General features: G+C 45.6%; 1 protein-coding gene across 2 annotated transcripts in view; it reads left to right on the plus strand.

The window, feature by feature from the left end:
- CACNA2D3 (calcium voltage-gated channel auxiliary subunit alpha2delta 3) overlaps positions 1 to 20,659 on the plus strand; it is a 2,455,990-nt gene that overhangs the window by 2,265,848 nt on the left and 169,483 nt on the right. For both annotated transcript variants that reach the window (XM_069206447.1, XM_069206449.1), the window contains exon 31: positions 16,049 to 16,119. In XM_069206447.1, coding sequence (XP_069062548.1) covers positions 16,049 to 16,119 — 71 coding nt within the window. The remainder of the gene's footprint in view (positions 1 to 16,048; positions 16,120 to 20,659) is intronic.

The following is a 20,659-nucleotide window of genomic DNA, read 5'->3' on the forward strand; positions in this document are numbered from 1 at the left end:
GGATCAGCTCCATCCTCTCATCTTGCGAGTGATGGCCCATCCATGCACACCTAATCACTTATTGTGTGTGGCTTTCTAGGGGGAATGCACAAAACCCAGTGGTCAACCACACCTATTCATGTGGCAAAAGGTAGGCTAGAGACACTAAATGGCTAAGGTAGGAAAGTGACAGCTTCCTAAAAGTGGCATTTTCAAAACTTTAATTTAAAATCCAACTTCCCCATAAGTTAGGATTTTCCAATACAATTCCAAAGACACCACAGCCTTCGGCTGTGTGTCGCAGTGGTCTGAAGCCAGTCCCTGTGGTTAACCCCCTCTAACCACCCAACCCTGCATGCTCAATACTCTGAGTGGTCTGTGAGTGTGTGTGCATGAGCACCTCAGTAGGTCTGTGAGTGGGTGCATGGGTCTCTGACTGGGTCTGTGAGTGGGTGCATGTCTCTCAGAGTGAATGTGCCAGTGGATGCTTGACACGTTTAGTAGGTCTATGAATGGAAGCATGACTGTCTGAGTGGGTCTCTGAGCCGGTATGTGATTGTCTGAGTAGGTCTGTGAGTGGGTACATGAGTGTCTGATTAGGTCTGTGAGTGGGTACATGAGTTTCTGAGTGCAGCTGTGAGTGAGTTTATGAGTTTCTTAGTGGATCTGTGAATGAGCACATGAGTCTCCGCATGGGTCTGTGAGGATTCATGAGCCTGAGTGTGTCTGTGAGTGGGTGCATGAATGTCTACATGGGTATGTGAGTGGATGTGTGAATGTCTGAGTGGATCTTTCAGTGGGTGCATGAGTGTCAAAGTGGGTCTGTGAGTGGGTGTGTGAGTGTCTGAGTGGGTCTGTGGGTGAGTACATGAGTCTCTGAATGGGTCTGTAAGTGGGTGCAAGAGTGTCTGAGTGTCTGAGTGTGTCAATGAGTGGGTGTAGCTGTGTGAGTGACTTAGCCAGAAAGAGTTCACATCTTTGCACAAAATATCTACCCATGTGGAGATCTTTCTTCCTCCATGGGTAAATGTCATGTATGTATTCTATACGACAGCTGTGTAATGGAGCACGAGAAAATGTCACCAGTAACCTTGTGTGTGTTTTGGCAACATGATTTTCCTGCTGCGTCTTTCTCTTGAATTTTGTGATAACATTGAATCCTCCTATAGAGAGACCAATGAGACTACAAAGATGTAAGTCTCCACCAAACTAGGGTCCTTCCTTTTATCTATTTGAGGTAAGTGCTACTTTGTTTTGTGGAGATGTCTTCATATTCCTAGGGATCAAGTACAGGCCACCCAAATCAGCAGTAAATGCACTGGGAGCCCTTTGGTAATATGTCCATCATCCTGGCAAAATGCGAGCAGACCTTTGCATTCAACTAAGGTGGACAGTGTGAGGCCAAGCGGGTGGAGCTTCTGATTCACACATTTGCATACTCATAGCAATTTAAAGGGAGACCCATAGACTCTGCTTTCACCAGGAGGGCACAAGAAATAACCCACTCATAACAGTCACATACAGATTGTGCTCCAGTAGATCAGTGATGCTTTCACCTCCACAAAGCATTTCATATTGTAGTGGAGGAGGGGGGCTCTCACCATGCACAGTTTTGTCAGCATTATTTTTACTGCAAAGTTACCTTAGGGCATGAGTTATAGTTAGTTGAAATATCTCTAACAGGTACATTTCTATGGTAAAATCTGAACCCAACTATAATGTCCCCTGAAGCCTTCTTTTTATAATGAATTTCCATTTTTTTTAATGTTAAGTAAGGTGGCCATCGCAATGAATGGTGGGGGGTTTGGATACAGGACCTGTTCTAGCATTGTGCTGCCCCCACCCAAGCTTGATGCTCCTGTCCCCTCCCTCCGCCTTGTCATCCATTGTCCAAATCCAGGCCCCTGCTCCCTCATTACAACCCTGTATGGCCATGGTTCGGCCACTGCCATTCGTGCCTGTCCTGAACAGTTAGCTTGCTGCCACATGCACCTCCTCTCTACCATTCGTGGTCTAAGTCCATGCACCAGCTCCTTCCCTCCTGCCTTATGTGGTCCAATATTCTGCCACTGCCCCCTCCCTTCTGCCCTTCATGGACCCTTATGCTGCAACTTACCCTCCTGTCTGTCCAGTATAGTCATTTTGTTGCCCTTGCTTTTTTCCCCTCTTCTCTCTGTTGTCCATGTGCTTGGCTCTGTTCCCTTCCTATTGCTTTCCATCGTCCGTTGTGCTGCACTGTCATCTCCCTTGCCCTCTGTGGAGTACTGTGCTGCTGTAGCCTCTGTCACTTGCCCTGTAGGGTTGGTTTGGTACCCTTGTACATCTCCCTCCTGCCCTCTGTTATCTGACTCCATGTCCCTACCCCATTCCTCCTGCCCTCTGATCCAATGTACCATACCTGCCAACACTTTGAACTTGATAACAGGGAGATTTGGAAAGGAATTGATTTTCCCCAATGACTTACATTGGAAAAGAGGATATTTTAGGTAGAAGGTGATAAAATAAAGCTCTTTTGGGCGTAGAAACATTAGGAGTGTCCTTCCTGAATTGGTACTGTTGGCATGTATGGTTGTACTCCCACTGCCTCTTCCTTCTGCCCTCAATGGTCTGTAAGATTGTCACAGCCTCTCTTGCCTGCCCTGCATGGTTGTTTTATTGCACCTGCCCCCTTTTCCTCTGCCCCCCCATGGTCCATTGTGCTGCCAAAATTGTGACAGTGCCGGGAGAAAGGCAGGAATGCACCACATTCTCCTAAATACAGTGCATTTCTGCCTTTTTTCTGTCAGTAGTTCAGTGCAGCAAGGTGACTTGCTATGCAGTGCAGCACAGTAAGGTAACTCGCTGCTCTGCACTGCTTGACTTGGCCATAAATATGGCCCTCATTGTTTGGATTGAGGTAGTTTTCCACTGGTGTCCTGGGGTCTGTTCAACTATGACTCTGGAAGCTGAGGAAAGTACAACTCTTTCTGCACTTGACTCTCAGGCCAGTGAGAGCTAGCAGTCCAGCGTTTCTCCGTGAAATAGTGTGGGGGACAAGAGCTCAGACCTCTCTAGTCAATCAACTGACACCTTAACATATAGTCCAGCTCTGTACATATGTTTTCAAAAAGTACTTTAATCTTACAACAAAACTAAGGCCCTGATTTATACGTTTGGGGCAAAACTGCACTAACCCAGTTTTGCACCAAAAAGTTTAGCACCGGCTTGCACCATTTCTGTGCACCAGCCAGGCACCATATTTATGGAATGGTGCAAGCCGATGCAAAGGGTGGGCTAGGTTAGAGTAGAAGAAAATGACTCTAAACTGCCTAGAGTCATTTTCTGAGGCAAAACCATCCATACCAGGGTACCCTGGGCATGGCCATTGCACCCAGTGCCATGTAGAGGGCCCCATGTCAGGGCCCCCTATGGCACTTTAAAAAATAAAATGCAATTCTTACCTGTACTTATCTGTACGTACCTGGGATGGGGTCCCCCATCCTCTGCAGTCCCTCTGCTGTGATGGGGGGGGGGTGTCCCTGGGGCCTGTGGAGGGCACCTGTGGGCTTATTCCATGTTGTTCCACCATGGAAATAGGCCCAGAGGTCCCCTAACGCCTGCCCTGACCCAGGCATTAACAATTAGGCAAAGCAAGCTTTGCACCATTTTTTTACCCCTCCTCCCTCCAGTGCACCATTTGTGCACAGGAGTATAAATATGGCATTAAGGCCATAGAGTCATTTTTTGCACAGGAACACCTACCTTGCATCTCATTAAGGCAAGGTAGGTTTCCACTTCCAAAAACTGAATTTAACTCCATACATTTGGCACTAGATGGGTCTAACGCCAAAGTGTAATTATGGATCTAGTTTTGTACCGAATTAGAGTAAAACAAAATGACGCTAATTTGGTGCAAACAGAGTATAAATATGTCCCTAAATTCTATTTACATGGTTCAGTTGGAATGCAAGTGCAGAATGGGTATCTCAGTTTCAATCTCCAATAATGCAGTACACCCAGTCTTTATATATTAGATCTACTAGCTATAGAAGGCTTGTTGTGACTCCAATCCTCTGGATACCACGAGTAGAAGCAGTGATTAGGCACAGATGCTCATTTTTTCAAATACTCAGATCTACATCTTTTACCCCTTGTGTTTCCTTGGCAAAAAATCCTAAATCCATGTGGCAGTCTTGTCTGTACATTGTAGCCTGTCTTTCTGGTTGGCATTGCAGTTCTAGTGGTGCAGCAGGTGTGGATCATCTAACCAGATTTGCAGAGATTCCTTTATGTCTTCAAGGGCACGGCAGCTGCATCATGTTGGAACAGGCACTGCAGGCAGGCAGGGGTGTGACGAAGGACCACCAACACCCTGCGATGCCGGGAGGCCTGAGCCCAAGGGATCCCCCTCAACACAGCAACCTGGCATGAGAGCTGCTGAGTGAGTCTGGAAGGGGCCCCTTCATGTACTTTGCAGGGAGCCCCCCACCAAGTTTTGTTATACCAGTACAGGCAGGGTAAGCCTGCACAGCAGCAGAAGTCTTCAGAATGGGTAGCCTCCTGGACTGGATACAGACACGTGCTCCGGTAGGGCAGTTGCAGCATTCTGGCTGATTTATCACTGATGATGAGGCCTCCAGATTGATCATAGCTTTATCACTTCAGTGGAAACACGTGTGTCTCAGGACAAAGTGCTAGTCAACACATTTATGTTTGTTTGTGTACAGGGGCACTGTTCAGAGAAAAGGGTGAGGTCTCCACATCACAAGCTGCTTTTGGCTTCACACTCTGTGGTAGGCTGTAGTTCCCCCTTGCTGGGAACACACTGGTCCTCTCTTTTTTTGCTGTTTGGTATAACTGAAACATGGCCAAAAAAGGGATAAGAGCCCTTTACATGTGCCCTGATTACATCAAGGCCAAACAATTTGAGCAAAATCACAGAATGTTGAGCTGATGCTGGGATTCGAACATGGTTTGCCATTTCAAAAGATAATAGCTCTGACTATTAGGCCAAATTGTTTTCCTGTTAACATCTCCTCCCTGTCAGTCACTCCTCCGTCAAGGCTAGGCACACTATCTCTCATCAGGGAGGCAGGCAGACGTCCAGACAATTTAGGCAAATCATCACCTCCTCCAGGAGAAAGCGCAGATTTCTTGCAATGTTCCCTTACCTCTGAAACTGGCTGTCAGGCAAACAGCAGCCTTGGCCACACAGCAGCTCTGCATAGCCCCCAATGCCTTAGTTAAGAATGACACAGAACAGGGACAAAATGGGTTGGTTTGGATCCAACTTTAAAATACACTTTCCAGACTTGGGATGTGGATCCACTTTGGAAGTCAGCGTAAGGTTATGAGGTATCACTCAGCAGCAGAACTTTTAACGAGAGGGGTCAGTAGATTACACTATGTCTGACACAGAGAAAAAGGAAATATATGACTTTGCTATCACAGCTCTATGTGTCTCACTTGTGAAATGGATTTTAATCTGATACTCACTTTGACTGCACACTTGGCGTGCCTGTCTAGGTCACAGTTCATGGTGTGGACATAGTGTTACCAGGGCCAGGCCTAGGCACCTACACACATTTTAGATAAGCATAATACTGGGGCCAAACAAAAGGTCAGGAGATCATTTTCATGTGTAGGCATGCACTTCTGACAGGGATACATGCCTATTTACCTTGAAGGGGACATTCCTGTCTCAACAGGTGGTAGCAACATCAGAGGGTCTCAAGAACGTGGCCAGAAACACTCTTTTCACAAGCCAGAGGAGAAGAGAATGGGGCAAAGGGATGTTTAACTTCAAAGTAATTACATGGTAAAAATCAATTGATTGCTGGAAAAGCAGACACACCTACACCATTTATTTCTCAAATATACACCCTAGAATATGGTGTGCGTTAGTGTTCCTCCCTTTCACCGCTCATATCTCGTATCTTAATTTTCCCCTGGTGAGTATTTTAGCAGTAGATGGCCTTCAGTGTAAGATGCATGCCGGCAATATAAAAAAATTTCAAGAGTACACTATTGATGAAAAGAAAATTGTCATCATGGCTAATGTTGCTAAAGGATTTGATCTTTTTTGACTAATTGGGTTTGACGTCAAATGAATCTGATATCGGAAATGCCTATTTGGGACCTCTAGTGGACTGACCATTAATGTTGGGACCCATATTAGAGAGAGGAAACCAAAATGGTTAATAGTAGAAATGTAAGTCAAATAAAGACTGCTAGTTATAATATTGAAACGTATTCATAAGAATGTCCTACTTGTCATAGGCTTGCATCGTATAAAGGGAGCACTAAAAGTGTTAACTTAGTAAACTGTTGTGAGAAAACAGGGCTGATTGCAGAGGCCCCAGAACTTTTTGCCCCCATTTTCCTCTTTTTGCTGGTGTTTTCCTGACTTTGATGGTGCCCTGGGTACTGCTAACCAGTCCCAGGGCCTGTGCTCTGTGTAAAATGGATATGCAAATTAGGCTAATTATAATTGGCTAAGTTAACCTACCTATAAGTCCCTAGTATATGGTAGGGCATGTAGGTTTAGGGACCACAGCATAGGTGGTGCACACCTAGGTGCACTGCTGAGGTGCCCAGTGTCATTTTAAAAGCAAGCCTGCCTTGCTGGCTGCTTTTAAATTAAAGTTATATGCAAATTCAACTTTGGAATTAAAGGTACTTCCAAAGTCTTAAACTACATTATTTTTACATATAAGTCACCCCTAAGGTGTGCCCTATGTGCCCCTAGGGCTGGGTGCCATGTAACTATAAGCAGGGACTTTATAAAAATTGATTTATAAGCCCTGGTGAGGTAAAAACAGCCAAATTAGTTTTTCCCTCATTGAAGTAAATGGCCTTCATAGGCTAGAATGGGCAGACTTTATTTTAAATTTTAAAGTCTCCTTAAATGTTGCATACCAAGAATTTGGTATCAAATTAATTGTTGTAATAAATCCTACAACTTCCAGTTGTTGGATTTAATATAACTAGTTCAGGTAAAAAGTTTAGACTTTACCTAAAAAGTTGCCAATTTCAGCTCTGCATTGTTTTTGCTGCTGTGCTCTGATTGGCCAGCCTGCAGCAGCTTCTGCCAGGCTGCCTTGATGAGGTGTGAAGTGGCCAGGCTTCACACAAAGGAATGTGCTTGGGGGAGAGAATCTCCTCTCAGCAGATGGTGAGGCAGGAAGGGGGAGGGCTGCCAAACTGGTCTTCAAAGGCAGAGAAGGACATTTGCAGCACCCAGCAACACCCCCACATCCTGCAACCCCAGACAATTAGGTGCCCCCTTGATTAGATTAGGAGAGGGCAGGAGAGGGGTGTGTTTATGATTTTTAGCCACACCAGTGGGTGGGCTCAGCCAGATGTAACCTCCAAAAATCAGATTCATCCATGTTGGATTTTTAGAGACTGTTGCCTTCTGGGATGGATTTTTGCCACACTTCCCAGGAAGTTGTCATCACAGGGGGACGACCCTGTCCCTGATTGGAGAACCAGGGCCCCCTGCTTTTCACCCAGGAGCAAGGATAAAACTGGCAGACCTGCACCCACACCTCAGATCCCCTCCAGAATTCAACAAGAAAGGAACTAAAGAAGAAGAAGGACTGCCCTGCTGGACCCCTGGCCTGCACCTGGACCCTGCACTCAGAAGGACTGCACCAGCTGCACACTTGGGCTTCACCACAAGAAGGACTTTGCCTGGCTTCAACTGGTTCAAGGAGGGACTCCCTGTTTGCTACAGGTGAAAAATTGCTAAACCAGAGTCCCCTGCACCAACTCCTGAAGAAAGCGACCAGCTGACCACTGTCCAGTGGCCAAAAAGGAGTTTGCGCCAGGTGCATTCTGGGAGTTGAAGTCTGCACCCCCCCAAGGACCATCACAGAACTTCTGGACCCTTGGGGTGAGCTGTGGACCCCAAAAGAACCTTAAAAGAACATCTGGGTGAAGCCCCAGAAGTTTGGAAAAGATTTGAGAATTTTTGGAAAAAAGCTCCAGAGAGGGACCGACCCGCCGCGGAAATTCTAGCCGGCTTGCCTCAACCGCAACCCTGCCTGACTTCGTGGTTCGTCCCGGTAAAGAAAAACATCCAAAAAAGAGACTAAGTCCGAACGTAAAAAGTTGACCGGGACCTCCCAGCCATCGTATCCGAGAAGGGCTCCATGGACGTCGGATCAAGATCCAGGTTTACCCCGGTCGAAGGATTTTCATCTAAAAAAAACTACTAAGTCCGAAGGTAAAAGTCTCCACCGAGGAAACCCTCATCGCGTATCCGGACAAGGGCTCCAGGAGGTCGGATTCAACTGGCAGGTTCGTCCCGGTGAAGAAAAACTTCAAAATAAAGACTAAGTCAGAAGGTAACTTTTTAACCGAGGCCTCCCGTGACCTGTAGCCGAGCAGGGCTCCATCGCGGTCGGCCTGAAAGTTTGACTTTGCCCCGGTCGAGGTGCAACCAGATGACCCGATTGGCGCTTTTTGTTTCTAAGCGCTAGAAAAGTAATAATTCTTTAAAAATTCATATCTCCGGTTCCCCTGAACCGATTTTAATCGTTTTTGTGTCATTTTAAAGATAAAAAGATAAACTATTTTTATAAATTGGTTTTGGATTTTTAAACTGTTTCCTCTGTTTTATTTAATTACTGTTTTGTGATATTTGAATGCTTTACACTTTGTCTCCTAAGTTAAGCCTTGACGCTCGTTGCCAAGCTACCAAGGGTTGAGCTGGGATTAATTTACTGAGACCTAACTGTACCTAGGTGGAGGTTAGTGGCTTGTTGCTAGGTGTAGGTACCTACCTGCCCTACCAATAACCCATTTTCCAACATAATTGGAAGCAGCGACGGGATCCTGTACTTGTGTTCAATATCACGTTACAGTTTTAGGTAAAACAAATTAAAAATCCTTTAAATTGTCCTAGTGCAAAAATTGTTTTTAATTTTTAATTTGGATTAATTTCAATTATTGAATTTTTGTAATTTTTCTAAATTCTTGTTTCCAATTTTTGCAAAAAGTTTTTGTTGACACAAAACTAGGGAACCATGGAGCTTGATCTGGCTAGCCTACCCACACTGACAGTAGTCCAGCTTAGGGGGTTGTGTATTGAAAGAGGGTTGCCTGCAACCACTGATCTCAGGAAGCAAATCCTGATCACATCCCTGACAGCATGGGCTGAGGTCCAAGAGGTAGAGTCAGAAGAAGCTCCTGAGGAGGGAGAAAGAAGGGAGGATGCAAGCTCTAACCACTCAGGGGAGGGAAGGCATCTGAGCCCAAGTGAGGATGAGGAAGAACGGTCCTCAGTAAATACAGTCACTAGGGGCAGATCCAAAGCTAGTGGTGGGAAGGGGGACCTTTCAGGAGGAGAGAACCCATCCATCAGAGAAAGAGAGCTGGAAGCCCAGCTAGCATACATAGCTTTGGAAGTAGAGAAGCTGGCCCTAGAAAAGAAAAAGTGGGCATACAAAGAGAAAAGAGATGGAAGCAGCGATAAAGAAGCTGAGGTGTCCATGGGTGGGGGAGTTTGCCCCAGATTACCCAAGGGGGTGGTTCCTGCTTATGTAGAGGGGGATGACATAGATAAGTGGCTGGGGGCCTTTGAGAGGGCACTCCAATTGAGAAGGGTTAGGCCTCAATACTGGGGTTCCCTTTTGTGGGAGTTGGTCCCCAACTCAGGGAGGGATAGGCTTCTGACCTTAAGGGGGGAGGAGGCAGATTCATACCCTAGTATGAAGAGGTGCTTAGCCAAGAAGTTTGGTCTGACCCCAGAGCAATATAGAATGAAGTTCAGGGACACCCAGAAGGTCAGTACCCAGTCTTGGGTTGACTTTGTGGACATTTCACTAAAGGCACTAGAGGGCTGGATTATTGGTAACAAAGTAGATACTTATGAGGGGTTATACAATCTGACCATGAGAGAGCACATCTTGACCAATTGTACCCAAGAAAGGTTACGCCAGCATCTAGTGGACTCTAAGCAGACCAACCCTAGAGAGCTAGGGGAGGCAGCTGATGAGTGGTTGAGAACCAGGGTGGTTGTCAAGTCCCAGGGGGGAGACTCCAAGAAGGGGGGGACAGGTCCCCAAAAACCTAAGGAGGGAGGTGGTAAGCCCACCACAGAGACTCCCTCTGTACCCCAGAACCCTAAGAAGGAGGAGAGTAAATCCCACTCTGACCAGCAGAGACAGTTAGACCCAGGGTTTAAAAAGCTCTTGGACAGTAGGGCTTGCTTTGACTGTCAGCAGACAGGTCACTTCAGAGGAGATGCAGCCTGTCCAAAGAAGGTGGTTAGCACTGGGCTGTCCAGTGTAGCCATAGAGGAGGATTCCTCAGATGATGAAGTCCTCCTAGCATTGAGCTGGGAGACAGGACCAGATGGTAAGCTGGTGATCCCTGAGGGTGGGAGTAGGCACTTCCACCACATTCAAGTGAATGGGATCCCTACCACTGGCCTGAGAGACACCTGTGCCAGTCACACTATAGTGAGTGGCCGGTTAGTGACCCCAGACATGTATGTCCCAGGAAAGACAAAGAAAGTCAGGATAGCCACAGGGGAGGTCACCTCCAAACCTGTAGCCATAGTGCCCCTAGAGAGGGAGGGTATCCTTGACTGGATTAGGGTGGTAGTCAGTGCTGACCTTCCCCTAGATTGTATCCTGGGCAATGACCTCCCAGAGGTGAGTCTGGTCACAGATGGGGTGGTCGCCCAGGGCGCCCCCCCAACCCAAAGTCCTGGGGAGTCAGTCCCTACAGTTAGGAGACAGGGGTCCCCAAGAAAAGGAAAGAAGAAAAGGAAGGGTAGGCCACTCTTAAAGAGAGTTCCAGGGAGCCAAAGGCCTTCTGCCCCAGTAGGGGGGGAGCCCAGAGTTGGCACTGGTGAGGCCTCACCTGACCCCAAGGAAGTCCTGAGTAGTCAGGCAGCTGTCCAGATGCAAGGTGTTGCCCCTGCACTGACAGAAGGGAGAGTGGAAGGAGGGTGTCTGCCACAGGAGGTGGTAGCCCCCCACTCTAGACAGCAAGAGGGGTGCCAGGACCCCAAAGTTGCCCTTAAAGCAGCTCAGCCACCTGTCAGTGGAGAGCTTAGGGTGTGGTTCTGGGTACTGACAGCTGTCAGTAGCCTCTGCTGGGTGCTAGCCTTCCTGGCAGCACTGTACTTGGCCTGGGAGGCAGACCCCAGGGCCAATAGCAAAGTAGGCCCCCTGACCCTATTGGTCATGGTGGGGTTGCTCAAGTGTTGGGTGACCTCTTTGGGTAAGCTAGGTGTTGCCCTAGCAAAGTTTGGAGTAGGGGAGGTGGGCACCTCACTACCCAAGATGGCAGAGAGAAAGGAGGAAGACCCCCCTAGAGGGAAGTTTCAGTTTGAGTTGGGTCCTTTTACTGTTGGGATGGCTTCACTACCCATAGGGAGTGACCCTGACAGGAGGATATAAGGCAGAGTAGGCCCTGCAAAGGGACAGACAGTTTTCTTCACTGTCTTCCTCGCCTAACAAGACAGGAAGACTCTCCCAGGGTTGGGCTGAGTCTCCTGGGCGTGTGGGCTGGGGGGGGGTTGTGTGAGAAAACAGGGCTGATTGCAGAGGCCCCAGAACTTTTTGCCCCCATTTTCCTCTTTTTGCTGGTGTTTTCCTGACTTTGATGGTGCCCTGGGTACTGCTAACCAGTCCCAGGGCCTGTGCTCTGTGTAAAATGGATATGCAAATTAGGCTAATTATAATTGGCTAAGTTAACCTACCTATAAGTCCCTAGTATATGGTAGGGCATGTAGGTTTAGGGACCACAGCATAGGTGGTGCACACCTAGGTGCACTGCTGAGGTGCCCAGTGTCATTTTAAAAGCAAGCCTGCCTTGCTGGCTGCTTTTAAATTAAAGTTATATGCAAATTCGACTTTGGAATTAAAGGTACTTCCAAAGTCTTAAACTACATTATTTTTACATATAAGTCACCCCTAAGGTGTGCCCTATGTGCCCCTAGGGCTGGGTGCCATGTAACTATAAGCAGGGACTTTATAAAAATTGATTTATAAGCCCTGGTGAGGTAAAAACAGCCAAATTAGTTTTTCCCTCATTGAAGTAAATTGCCTTCATAGGCTAGAATGGGCAGACTTTATTTTAAATTTTAAAGTCTCCTTAAATGTTGCATACCAAGAATTTGGTATCAAATTAATTGTTGTAATAAATCCTACAACTTCCAGTTGTTGGATTTAATATAACTAGTTCAGGTAAAAAGTTTAGACTTTACCTAAAAAGTTGCCAATTTCAGCTCTGCATTGTTTTTGCTGCTGTGCTCTGATTGGCCAGCCTGCAGCAGCTTCTGCCAGGCTGCCTTGATGAGGTGTGAAGTGGCCAGGCTTCACACAAAGGAATGTGCTTGGGGGAGAGAATCTCCCCTCAGCAGATGGTGAGGCAGGAAGGGGGAGGGCTGCCAAACTGGTCTTCAAAGGCAGAGAAGGACATTTGCAGCACCCAGCAACACCCCCACATCCTGCAACCCCAGACAATTAGGTGCCCCCTTGATTAGATTAGGAGAGGGCAGGAGAGGGGTGTGTTTATGATTTTTAGCCACACCAGTGGGTGGGCTCAGCCAGATGTAACCTCCAAAAATCAGATTCATCCATGTTGGATTTTTAGAGACTGTTGCCTTCTGGGATGGATTTTTGCCACACTTCCCAGGAAGTGGTCATCACAGGGGGACGACCCTGTCCCTGATTGGAGAACCAGGGCCCCCTGCTTTTCACCCAGGAGCAAGGATAAAACTGGCAGACCTGCACCCACACCTCAGATCCCCTCCAGAATTCAACAAGAAAGGAACTAAAGAAGAAGAAGGACTGCCCTGCTGGACCCCTGGCCTGCACCTGGACCCTGCACTCAGAAGGACTGCACCAGCTGCACACTTGGGCTTCACCACAAGAAGGACTTTGCCTGGCTTCAACTGGTTCAAGGAGGGACTCCCTGTTTGCTACAGGTGAAAAATTGCTAAACCAGAGTCCCCTGCACCAACTCCTGAAGAAAGCGACCAGCTGACCACTGTCCAGTGGCCAAAAAGGAGTTTGCGCCAGGTGCATTCTGGGAGTTGAAGTCCGCACCCCCCCCAAGGACCATCACAGAACTTCTGGACCCTTGGGGTGAGCTGTGGACCCCAAAAGAACCTTAAAAGAACATCTGGGTGAAGCCCCAGAAGTTTTGAAAAGATTTGAGAATTTTTGGAAAAAAGCTCCAGAGAGGGACCGACCCGCCGCGGAAATTCTAGCCGGCTTGCCTCAACCGCGACCCGGCCTGACTTCGTGGTTCGTCCCGGTAAAGAAAAACATCCAAAAAACAGACTAAGTCCGCACGTAAAAAGTTGACCGGGACCTCCCAGCCATCGTATCCGAGAAGGGCTCCATGGACGTCGGATCAAGATCCAGGTTTACCCCGGTCGAAGGATTTTCATCTAAAAAAACCGACTAAGTCCGAAGGTAAAAGTCTCCACCGAGGAAAGCCACATCGCGTATCCGGACAAGGGCTCCAGGAGGTCGGATTCAACTGGCAGGTTCGTCCCGGTGAAGAAAAACTTCAAAATAAAGACTAAGGGCCTCATTATGACCCTGGCGGGCGGCGGAGGCCGCCCGCCAGGATCCCGCCCTCCATTATACCGCTCCGCGGTCAGAAGACCGCAGAGGGTATTATGAGTTTTTCCCTGGGCTGGCGGGCGGTCTCCAAAAGACCACCCGCCAGCCCAGGGAAAAACTCCCTTCCCACGAGGATGCCGGCTCGTAATCGAGCCGGCGGAGTGGGAAGGTGCGACGGGTGCAGTGGCACCCGTCGCGTATTTCAGTGTCTGCAAGGCAGACACTGAAATACTTTGCGGGGCCCTCTTACGGGGGCCCCTGCCGTGCCCATGCCATTGGCATGGGCACGGCAGGGGCCCCCAGGGGCCCCGCAACCCCCCCTACCGCCATCCTGTTCATGGCGGCTTTCCCGCCATGAACAGGATGGCGGTAGGGGGGGGTCAGAATCCTCATGGCTGCGGAGCGCGCTCCGCAGCCATGGAGGATTCACACGAGCAGCGGAAAGTCAGCGGGAGACCGCTGACTTTCCGCTTCTGACCGCGGCTGAACCGCCGCGGTCAGAATGCTCGTTGGAGCACCACCAGCCTGTTGGCGGTGCTCCCGTGGTCGGTGGCCCTGGCGGCCACCGGCCGCCAGGGTCAGAATGACCCTCTAAGTCAGAAGGTAACTTTTTAACCGAGGCCTCCCGCGACCTGTAGCCGAGCAGGGCTCCATCGCGGTCGGCCTGAAAGTTTGACTTTGCCCTGGTCGAGGTGCAACCAGATGACCCGATTGGCGCTTTTTGTTTCGAAGCGCTAGAAAAGTAATAATTGTTTAAAAATTCATATCTCCGGTTCCCCTGAACAGATTTTAATCGTTTTTGTGTCATTTTAAAGATAAAAAGATAAACTATTTTTATAAATTGGTTTTGGATTTTTAAACTGTTTCCTGTGTTTTATTTAATTACTGTTTTGTGATATTTGAATGCTTTACACTTTGTCTCCTAAGTTAAGCCTTGACGCTCGTTGCCAAGCTACCAAGGGTTGAGCTGGGATTAATTTACTGAGACCTAACTGTACCTAGGTGGAGGTTAGTGGCTTGTTGCTAGGTGTAGGTACCTACCTGCCCTACCAATAACCCATTTTCCAACAACTGTGTTTGCCAGAGTTTTGTGCTGGCATCTCTTAAATAGTTCAAGAACTGGAGCAGTGGTATTTGGCCACATTAGACAGTAGTAAACGGTTGTTTGGAGTGAACCGTTTTTTGTACTGCTGTTGGTTGCAAATGTAGCAGTATTTGCATATCTAAAGTAAATAACATAACAATAACACACAGCAACACAAGAACGCTATTAAAGATTAATATGATAGAGCCCAACAAAAAGCAGAACGTAACACAACTCCAGTACAACTTAATATTACATTGCAATAAGGCAGTACAAAGTGAGGTTGCACAAAAAAAGAGAACACATCATCACTTTAACAAAATCCCACTCAAAAATGTACACAAACGTTCTTGTCACACATACCATTTTAAGAAAACTGCTTTCACAATACAGTGGTAAAAATTGTTTGAAACAAGCACTTCCTGTATTTGCCAATGGGGATATGAAATAGCATCAGTGGGCTTGTCCTTCAACAAGGTTGTGCAGGCCTTGTACCTGCCACAGATAAACTTTAAATGTCTAGGTTACACCATGAGAGGTTAGGAGAGAAGCTTCTGGAGGTGGCAGAACCAGGTTGTGGGGTCACTTACCTTCCAGAATTCCTCTCCAATGAACAGTTTTTAGTAGGGCATGAAGCTTGATTTCTATATTAGTTCATTTTATTGCTAAACTGTACCTCTGCTTCACAGCTGTTCTATTGTTTTACTATATATTTTTGTATTATTCTACGACGTATGGCAACCTGAAGCTAGTTTCAATCTTTGAACTCTATTGACATAACACATGAGCAAGTTCTATCGGCTATCCGTATATTACCAACATGAATATTTAGGCCCATATTTATACTTTTTGAACGCCGCATTTGTGTCATATTTTGACGCAAAAACGGCACAAACTTACAAAATACAAATGTATTTTGTAAGTTTGCGCTGCTTTTGCGTTAAAAAGCGGCGCAAATGCGGCGCTAAAAAAGTATAAATATGGGCCTAAGTCTTTTGTGCTTCATTGCAATCAAATCAAATCAAGCACTATTTAATAAGACGTAATTTACTGTCAGTTTCTCTATTTTATACTATGGTGCTGTGTAATTGATTATTTGGCCAGTTTTTGCCCTTGTAAACTGGTCTTGCTCAATTGCAGCATAGGCTGTAATGTAAATGAGCATCAATCAGTTGTGTAACCTCTCACGTCTGTTCAGAGATTTACTTTGGAAAGCCCATAATGTATCATGACTGTACAGTCATTTTCAATTTGTGTACTCCGGCAGCCCTGTAAACTTTCTTTGAACCTGTCGCATCGTTCATGTCAGATTTTGTTGCATGCCACTTAACATCCTATTTACTACTGTTCTCAGATTATACACATAATTATTCTTCCATTCATATATAATTTCTGATTTTCTCTCTGACAGACTGGCAGCTTTTTTGGTGAAGTTGAAGGCGCTGTGATGAACAAATTACTAACAATGAACTCATTTAAAAGGTAAGAGGTTTACTAACTAGGTCACTTACAAACAATGAGGTAACCAGCAGTAACACGAAATAACCCGTGATAAACCTAGTGTTTGAATGAAAAACAATCCCATGAGGATCAAAATAGACATGGATGTCACCAGGAGTATTTAGGCCCAGATTTAAGAGGGCCTAGTGCCTCCTTGTGCCACTTTACCTTCATTTCTTACACTAATGTGGCCCAATGAAGCCAGAATCGCCACACTTGATTTACAAAGTGGTGCAATGCCCATTGCGCCACATTATGCCTGCGTAAGGAATAATGTATGCAAGGGGGACGTTCCCACTTTAGGGGAGCTGAAAAAATGGCACAAAGAATTCTAAAAGATTTTCTTGTGCCATTTTTTGTGGCATTTGTAACGCCAATTCAGAGCAGGCGTTAAAAGGGGGCGCACCATTATTCATAATGGGCCTCTATGTGCATTTATCTACCAAGGTTTAAGTACTGGGAGGCAGCCAGCCGACACTGCATAGTAGTGGTCAAAGGTGGGTTGATTTTTAAACTGTAGGTTCAGCCTCACTGCACTGTAAAAAACAGCTTTGCAGGAACTAGGACTCAGTCTGCCATTGAGACCAAAGAGAAGCACGCTTCCTTAGTCCAGGTGATATATTTCATAACATAAGACAGGAAAATTAAAATTACTTGCAGGAACCAATGGCTTTGTTTACCAAAGTAAGTGAAGTTGATATCATGCTGAGTTAGTTGTTTGCTAATCTGCTACTAAGTTAACCTTTGAAAGAACTGAAAGAAGTTGAACGCAGCATATATTGGGTGTGAGGAGTAAAGAGCATGATAACCCCCCCCCCATCCCACCCACTCACATACACAGTTTAGCTGCTTGATCTGGGGTGGTTGTCACTGGGCATTTCTGTTATTCAAAGTATTTAACTTGAATAGTTAGAGCTACTTTGACTCTTATCAGAAAAGCATATCTCAAAAAAGAAGCTTATGTATGGTACTTCAAGAGAATAGAACCATGGAGCTTTGGGGATGGAGAACAAAAGGAACAAGGGGCCACATTGGGAGGAAGGTAAAGATAGATGAATTGATGGCTGGATGGATTAATGGATGGAAGGATGAGCGATAGATGGGCAGACCATAGATGGGTGGTTGTAGAGGTGGATAGATGGATGAAGAGGAGGTTAAAGGAATGGAGTGATAAATAGATGGGTGATGGATAGTGGGAGAAAATTATGGATGAATGGATGAGAATGCGGATGGATGCAGAGATGAGCAGATAGATGGGGAGATGAGTGACTGGATGAAAGGAGAGAAGGATAGATGTTTGAATGGAGAAAGCGTTGTGGACAATGATGAATGGATGATGAAGTGAAACATAGAAATGGGAAGGATGTGTGGAGGAACGATAGGATGTAGAAATGATGGTGAAATGTGAGGTAGAATAGATGATGGTTGAATTAAGGGAAGGATGGAGGCATAAATAGATAAATGGAAAAAGACAACAAGAAGAACTGAAAAATGGAAAAAATTAGACAACGGCTTTAAAGTGGGTTGATTGTTCAGTATTATTTCGGATGTTGTTCAAAATGCGGGGCATTTGATTTTTCTGGTTATTTCATCATAAATTAAAGTAACTAGGCTGGAAAATGTCCTTCAGGCTGACAAAGCTAATTGTGTGTCACTCTTACTACCTGTCTTATTTTTATGCAAACTCCTTAGCATAATTTTACTTTGAGAGCATAAGGCACTAATGATTGTGAAACATACATTTGTGTGACTACAAAATTCAAACTTGCATGCCTATAATGGTCTTGGGATCAACCTAGTTTCATTGTTTGATTCCTAGATGTTATCATTCCTAGTTTAATACGGGATTGTAGCAAAAGAAGAAAAAGTGAATATTGTAGGCTTTAAAGAGCATTACTATTGAAATCATCAGATAGTACATCTATGGGCCTCATTATGAGTTTGGCGATTCCATCATGGGACCGCCAAACTCACAGGGAGGATGCAACAACCATGGCGGTGACATTCCTCCCGGGCATATTACAATGTTTCCCGTGGCTGCCCAGCGGGGATAGCGTTAGCTAAATGACCTCGGCTCCTTTAAGGGAGCCTAGGCCAATATCCTAACACCCCAGGACCCTCAGAATGTGGGCAATGGGGCCCATGCACTGCCCATGCCCAGTGCATGGGCCCCCCTGTGGCCCCTTGCACTGGCTTTCTGCTAGCCTTTTCATGGCAGGCTCTCTTCCGTTAAAAGGCTGGGAAAAAGAGGGGTTGTAACCAGCCATGGCGGCGCTGAGTTCAGGGCCGCTATGGCTGATTATAAGCCTGACCATCATCACAGGGACAGCGGTCTTTAGGCGGGTCTGCCGGCAAACTTGTAATGTGGCAGTCTGACCGCCTCCGTAGGGCTGGCGAATCCTAGGACCACCAGCCTCCTAATGAGACCATTTATCTCATTGTTAAATGTGCTCCACTAAAACACAATTAAATTAAATCTCATAAAGGACTATTGCTAGGGACTTATTTCAGTCAAGCTCAATTTCTGATAATTGAAAGGCCTGCTATGTCATACCTACATAAGGAGAAAATGCAGTTGTGTGAACAGGAGTTGAAATAGAAACACATATCATTTTAATCTTTAAGCCTTTTATAGTCTAAAAAACACATTACTGAAGCTGATTTTTAAATAATGTGTGGTATAATATCTTCATGAAGCTATTCCACTCCTTTTGTTTGCTAAGGAAAACTGTATTTGGTATGGATTGTTTTATTGGGATAAAAATAGATTTGTATTCTAAAACGTGCAGCATGTGTTTATTAACTGAAATAAACCGCTACTTGGTATATTTAGTGGAGAACATGGCCATAAGAATTAATATGCAAGATTAATATGAAAATAACTCCTAATTTACTTTGGCACTGTTTTTGCCTTCATTCACCTCAGAATGCTCCTCTAAAGATCTTTTCTGTAGTCTGCCTTTATCTCTGATCTCTGTAGGGGAGACTCCCCACATTGGGAATAGTGATTCTGATTCTTTGGCGCACCATAAACTTTCAGCCTGGTATTAAAGAGCCAAGGCAGCGATTAGGTGTAATCCTAGGACAACTCTCTAGCACAATACTCATTGAATATCCATTGAGGATTGGCTCTGACCGGCCCTGTGCTATCTTACCAACCAGTTCGTTAGCAGAGGCCAAAACTTATATTTCCTACCTTTCTATTTTTTTGTATCTTAATTCAAGTTATAATAGAGCAACCCCGTCAGTCCGTAAAAGTTGGTTGGAGGCCACTGAGCCACCTTTTACAAATCTCCCTCCGAGCCAGCAGAATCATATAAAAGAGCAATTTAGCTTTATCATTGTTTAGCTCAAACTGATCTTGCAAAATCTCAAAAATAACGAGGGAGGGGCATACCTCAAGGTCAATGGTAAGTATATCAGATACTGTAGTATACACATCTTCCCAGAAATTGTGGCAGACAGACAAGTATGGGAGGTAGGTTATCTAAAAACTAACAGCATATGATCAAACATATACCCTTTCAGGCTATTATGGGCCTAATGTCAACGATACAGGTCCACTGTTTCAGAATGTATTGTGATTTCCTGATCCTATCATTCTACGGTGGATTTCAATCCATTTCTAAATCACTCCTTATATAAATCAACAAAAAGTAAGTCAAGAGTAAATAAAAGAATGCTATCCTTGATAAAAATCATAATTAAGCAGTTGGGGTTATGCAACATGTGGAGAGAGAGGATGGGGCAGCGGAGGGGGTATATTTTTAATGATAAAAAGTACAGACACCAGTCAAGGATCAACTACTTTTTGGTAGATTGGAATTTGAAACAGCAGGTTCAAGACATTCAACATGTAGGGGCCCACTTGTTGGACCACTCTGCTAAATGTTTGGTTATTAAGTCGGATAGCAAGGCTCAGCAGCATAGGTGGACATTAGATTGCACGCTATTGCTAGATGAGAATGCTGTAAAGGAGCTCTGATTAGAAACTGAAGTGTTTTTTTTATATCTACCTAGGCTCGACGTCCTGAGTATAGTATGGGACTCCTTTAAGGGTTTTTGTTAAGGGGCAGAATTATCAGTATGGTTTCTTTTAAAAGAAAGACTTGTAGTAATGAGATAAATGAGCTGGAGGCAAAAGTGTGTGAAGTGAAGGAGAAACTGATCCAATGAGCCTTGAACCCTGGAGAGAGAGAGCACTGGAAGGTGTTGTAACAAACAGCTAAGTAAAGATTGGCAGCAGTGGTGAAAGGAAGAGCCAGGAAAAGATGAAAAATGGGAAACTAGTAGATTAACCCATTTTGAGTATGAAGAAGGCTGTGTGATGTTACTGGCCTGATTAAAATCAGATTTGGCTAGAAACACAATAATTGAATTAAGTGTAATAGAACTCGGGCTATCCTAAGGAGTAGTAAAGATATTGGAAGTGAATTCTGCTTGTTTTTTGAGGACATGTACTAAGAAGACCTGATGGTAACGGAGGGGGAGATTGTGAGGAGTTGGGTTAAGGACGAATACT

Source organism: Pleurodeles waltl, chromosome 9, assembly GCF_031143425.1.
Source record: "Pleurodeles waltl isolate 20211129_DDA chromosome 9, aPleWal1.hap1.20221129, whole genome shotgun sequence".
Classification (NCBI taxonomy): Eukaryota; Metazoa; Chordata; class Amphibia; order Caudata; family Salamandridae; genus Pleurodeles; species Pleurodeles waltl.